The 6,000-nt window shown below is 36.9% G+C and overlaps 1 protein-coding gene across 9 annotated transcripts in view; it reads right to left on the bottom strand.

Moving 5' to 3' along the window:
• THRB (thyroid hormone receptor beta) overlaps positions 1 to 6,000 on the bottom strand; it is a 157,140-nt gene that overhangs the window by 14,879 nt on the left and 136,261 nt on the right. For all 9 annotated transcript variants that reach the window (XM_017732120.1, XM_017732118.1, XM_017732119.1 and 6 more), the window contains 2 exons: positions 4,777 to 4,877; positions 851 to 998 (listed from right to left, as the gene is read on the bottom strand). In XM_017732120.1, coding sequence (XP_017587609.1) covers positions 851 to 998; positions 4,777 to 4,877 — 249 coding nt within the window. The remainder of the gene's footprint in view (positions 1 to 850; positions 999 to 4,776; positions 4,878 to 6,000) is intronic.

The raw sequence follows: 6,000 nt of genomic DNA, 5'->3' as shown, positions 1-6,000 counted from the left end.
GTCCTATTACTTCCAGTGACCCCAGATGCACAGGCCCCAGGGCTGCTCTGCTCACCACTTCAATGGTATCCAGCGCATCTCCTGAAGGTCCACCTGGCCACAATGAAATTGTCTCCTTTATTCTATTTCCCTCTAGACAGAAGCCACAGTTATACATTATATTAACAATGAAAATACTAAGTTAGACAATTTTTCTGTTGTTTACTGGGCCTGTTTTCCTATCGCTTCTTCTGCAAAGGATTATACTGGCAACAACCAGGAAGGCACAAGGGGATTTATGTGACTACTGGGGGTTTTGTGTGACTTCCTCCCATTTGTAGTAATTGAAGTTATTGGTGTAAATCCTTGTGCAATGGCAGGAAAAGAAGACCCCTAAGGGTTAATCTTACAGCCATATTTTCTAGTTCTTTAGAATGAGAGTCAAAATCTTTGCAGCAGATAACTTCTTCAGGGCTAAAAATAAAACAAACAACTGCAGGATGACTCATACAATGACATTCAATTTCACATCCTCCAGAATTTTCTAAACAAGATGTTTTTATCTCAAGCAAAGTGTCCATCCAGATGCATTTCTCCCTCCTCTCCTCCAAAGAGTGAACATTCCTACCGTTACTCAGCTTGATAAGGCCAGGAGAAGGTGCAGCCTGATGAAGGATAAACAAAAAATTTCATAGTCCTATGAAAGTGGCTTAATGCAGTGAGTGCAATTCCCTGGCACCAGTTATTAAAACCAGGAAAGTGCTCACAGTTCTACTTTACTTTAACAAGCTTCATCAATCAACATACTTTAAGCAAACACAAACACTGAAAAAAAAAGATAAAAGAAAGAAAACCAGGAAAATATACTTACAATCTGTTGCCATGCCAACAAAGATACATTTTTTGAAGCGACATTCCTGGCACTGATTTCTTGTTACTTTGTCTATCACACATTTTCCTTCATATTTACAGGAATAGGTTGGATGGAGGTTCTTTTGAATGGTTCTTCTAAAAAAACCCTAAGTGCAAGACATAAATACATTGGAAAACATTAGCACTGAGCAATTTTTAAAAATTGGGAGCTGCTTTGGTTTGTTAGACACGTACCTAAGTATGCAAGATAACACACTTAATTCCCTGAAACTCTCAAAACTCTCAAATCTGTTTTATAGTGTGTAGCATTTCTCTTGATTTTCCTTAAAAGTTAAAAACACATAGACATCTTAGGTAAGTACAGGTGTAAGTAATGCTGTCTTGAGGCACAAATACTGTGTACATGTCTTCTCATAGTCTTAGTTTTACTGCATTAAATTTTTTTTGTATATGTAGTATTTTATTTTGAGCCCCTTTCCAAATTCTGTAATCATCTTGAAGGATATTAAAAGGCATACACATAGTTTTAATTAAAGAGCAGCTTCTGCAGATAGTAAGAATGGTGGTGTGTTTGTGCTATTAAAGGATTGAGCACAAACAGTTCTACTCCTTTCTTTCCATAAAAGCCAAATAACCAACCAACGAACCAACCAAATCTGGGCAAGACAAAGATTTTGCAAATACAGTCTACGCAATCTTTGACAACAGTGGATCCCTAATTTATAAATTATTTCTGATAAGCAGATTTAATTTGTATTTACCACAGAATTTCAAAAGCCCCATCACGACCAAAGATTCCTCTCTATATCTATCTATCTATCTATCTATCTATCTATCTATCTATCTATCTATCTAATTTATCATAATACAGATATATATTGCAAATTTAAACAGATCCTAAGACCACATGAACTAATGCAACTCCACTGAATTCACTCATTTACACACCCCATAAAGCCTCGTTGTAGGTAAAGAAATCAGCTAAAATTTATCTCTGAACATTATGGACATAATCTCAGTAATAATTTCAACTCAGACTTTTCTCACTGACTTTTGCAAGGGCTGGATAAACTCCCCAAGACTGCAAGATACGAACAAGATAGGCTGTAAAGCAAGAAATTTAGACTTCACTTAAATATCAAGTTTCATCATTATTTGAGACTGTCTACATTCAGCAATGCAGCGTGGGATCACCTTGATACAGAGAACACACTGATACCCTGGTCCTGTTTGACTGAGGCTGCTGAGAATGGCTTTGGTTTCAGTCAAAAAAATGGCAAAATTCAAGTGAGATTTTACCTTATGAATAATCTCTTCAGTTGGGATTTTATCTAATGAATAGTCTCTTCACTTCAGTAGGTGAAAGGTCTGTTTTTAAATCATGTTAAAAAACACCCAGTAAAATCTTACAGCAGTGTGCAATTTCTTTTAAAATAGAATGTTGAATTAACATGCACAGATAAGTCTGTATTTCAGCTTGTACTCCTAACTCCTGTGAAGACAATAAAGAGCCTTGTCCTCATTAGAGTTTTATCTTACAAGATTCAGCTTGAGCTAAAAGTACAACTCTTTCTTCCTTAATTATGTTAAGATCTGAAATGTTAATTAAACTGAGTGGCATAAAGCTTGTGTGAGAGCCTTTGCAAGACTGGGACCAGTTGTGTTGAGATAAAATCCAGGAAATGATGGGCAAGATATCCTTATGTGGGGTTTGGAATAAGTCTCAAACTCTCATCTACTGAACACCCATTTTTGGTTCTGTTCTCAACCCTGTGACGAATTCCTAGAGACAGGATCTGCCTCTCTCCTCCTTGAAGACCTGTAGACAACCAGGGTCACAGGGTTATCAATAGTTACTGCAAGAGATGGAAAAATCTCTAATGAATCTCAGCAAGTAAGCTTCTGTTTTCCAAACCTTGCACAGGATTTAATGTAGCTGTAGCTTTATGATGGCAAAGCTCTCCATCACCTGCGTTGGGACAGCCCATTTCACCTTCTCGTTTCTTTGCATTTCTCAGAAACTTTTTTGCAAAACACCTTCTTCGTTCATCTCTAGACACAATGAGTTAAAGAAGCTGCTCTCTGTATCTGTCCAAACACTTCACCACAGAAGTGTTATTTTCATCAATAGAAGAAAGCACATTATATTGTAGGCAGTAACTCTTCCTAAATTCCTTTGCTACGCACCTATATAGCAGTAGGTGCAATGGGTAAAGTCTGGAAAAACATATCAGTGATGTCAGAACTCACTGTTCATTTGTGTTTCAATCCCTCGCCATTGACTCTTCAGAAATCACATGTGAGGATGCTTTGTTCACAAAAGCACTTGCCAAAGCAAATCTTTGGCTGTCAGCCCTGATTATTCTTGTTACAAAACTAAAGTGACTTTGAGTAGAAGCAACGAGTAAATGACAAATTAATTGAAAATTGATTATATATATTGTGTATTGATAAAATATATAACTTTGCTGATAAATCATACAACTTGAAATGTGTATGCAGCTCCCCCAAGAAATTAATTACTTTTTGCAAATTGTTAGTTCAGTTCCTTATGCACATAAGCATTATTTTAAATTGTACATCAGACAGAAGAACTGCATCTGAAGATAAAGGCAGATTTGTATGCTATGTCTCTAAAATAGCTGGTAGGCATAAAACTAACTACTTGAGTTGAAATAACAAAAACCTTAGCAGGAAAGCCAGCAAGAGATACAGCTGTTCAGCTGGGAGCTAAGTATATTTCATAATGCCACACTGCTGCTTATGTCCCATTATATCTGAATTAAGTTGCATTCATACATGTTATGTATTGTTATCATCTGGTATACGGGACGCAAATGTGTAAGAATCACTTGTGCAGCTCCACTACTCTTTTTAAAGATACAAGTATTTTTTTCATACATTGTATGTATGTATAAAACCATTATGAATATTATCATGGATCTGCTATACATAGGCTATTTAGGTCTCTGTGAATTTCACAAATATAACTTAGGGCAATGATGTACAACCAAAAGAACAACTTCAACACAATGTGTTGTACTGTGATGAGGGGCTCTAAAGCCAATCCAAAACCAAAATCTCAGATCGAAATGTTCCAGACTTTGTGGATGAACAGAATGAGACTTTTGTGGCTTAGTCTCATGACACTGGTCCAAGACATGTGTGGTCCCATTCATTTAGAAAAACAGTATTTTTTTATTTTCTGCAGGACAGAATAGCATTCTTACAGAATCTCAAGCTATTCAGGCAAATTCATGGCAGTGAAATCATGTAAGATGTGCCTGATTCTGTTACTCAATTTTTTTATTTACTTGCCCAAAGCAACCTCCTTTTTAATTTAATTTTCCATGTAGTCTTGGAGATGCATTTTAGGGCTGAAAGCACATTTCAATATGCTTAAGTTAAAGAAGTCAAAATCTTTTTGAAATTATTTTGGTTGGGTGTCAATGCTTCCCAAAGTAGTATGGGTACGTGGAAGGGATTTTGATTTTTGCTTCTTCACAGGGATGATGAGAGGCACTGGAACACTGCTAATCACTACAGACTCTTCATGGCCATAAGCAGAACCTCAGCTATTGCATAAACAGCTTCAGTGGAGTTGCTGGGAACATGCTGATGTACTCTGGCTGAGAATATGACTAAAGAAACGTTAAAAAATGGAAATTCAAAAGCTAACTGTTAAACAGCAACAACAACACTCTAAATTTCTTGTTTTCTTTTCAGAAGCAAACACGGCAAAAACCAACTATATTCCTTATGCATATGAAGAGCAGCAGCACGGCCAGCTACGGCTTATCATCAGTACTGGATGTTCTTGTTAGCTTCTAATCTGTCTTTATTTGATTTGACAGCACAGTTCAGGAAGTCTGTATAATGGAGGAGAGCTATTTCTGATTCCCACTTTCCCACTGTGCCATTTACCTTGCAACCTTCACAAGTGATGCAGCGATAATGATATCCGGTGGCTTTGTCCCCACATACTACACATAGCTCATCCTTGTCTAAGTAACTGGGTATATACCCTGCAAAGAAAAAGAGGATGTGGCATGTAAACTCCATATAAAATTATATTATACATTTGATATAAAAAGATTGTATTAAAATCCACTGCAGAGCTTGTCTACCAGTGCCATACTTCTGAACTCACAGAATTTCCTGAATAAAAGTTCGTATTATGTTACAGACTTAATTAACACAGCCTATAAGATCTTCTACTCTTCAGACTGATTCAGTGTCTATTGGTCAAGAAGGAAAAGCTGGAACATGATTTCTCTCTCCTGAGTGAAATACTATCTCAGAAAATATTCATTACTTCAAAAGATTTGATGTGAAATAATAAAATAGCAGTTAAGATATACAATATAATTCTGTTCTATATATCAGAGAAAAACTCGATATACTTGTATACTCAGATGAGAACCCAGGTTTCAGTGTGACTGGGGGACTTGGTAGTAAGAAATATTTACTGACAGATGGTTTGTTTCAAAGCAGAGAGATACTAGCAACATATTACCCAAGCTGTATTGATCACACCTGACCTGAACGTGTTCCACAGGAATACTTAACATAGCCCGAATTTAAAGCAAAATACGTGGACATTCGAATACATGTGTGTGTGTGTATACATGTATGTGTTGGAATGAAATTTTCTCTTCAGAAGTGGTTTACCAGATCCAGCCAGTGAAAACACTCCTGCTGTGAAAAAAATTGGCAAGGTTTGGTTCTTTTTCCACAATGACATTTGTTTTGAAAACACAAACATATTTTCAATTTGAGCAAAAAACCAAAACAATTCTGATGGCAAGCAAAAAGTAATTGTAACTGCAGACAACTTTTAAACGGGGTAAAATACAAACCTTTCAAAATCAATGTTTCCATGACTCATGGACTTAGAGTTTGGAACTTTACCTTCTGAAAAATCTCACTGTGAAGACGTAACATGGAGATCTCAGATTCCCTTTGAGGGCAGAGAGAAAAGTGCACCTATTTGTATAACTGTGTAAGATTACTGGAGTGTAGTAAACATTTCACAGAATCCCACAATGGCTGAGGTTGGAAGTCACTTCTGGAGGTCAACTGCTCCAACACCCCTGCTCAACACAGGCCCACCTAGAGCCAGCTGTCCAGGACCATGCCCGGACAGCT

This window comes from Corvus brachyrhynchos, unplaced genomic scaffold (genome assembly GCF_000691975.1).
Source record: "Corvus brachyrhynchos isolate BGI_N302 unplaced genomic scaffold, ASM69197v1 scaffold53, whole genome shotgun sequence".
NCBI lineage: Eukaryota > Metazoa > Chordata > Aves > Passeriformes > Corvidae > Corvus > Corvus brachyrhynchos.
Note: the sequence above shows the minus strand (reverse complement) of the source record. Positions and strands in the feature narration are given on the sequence as shown.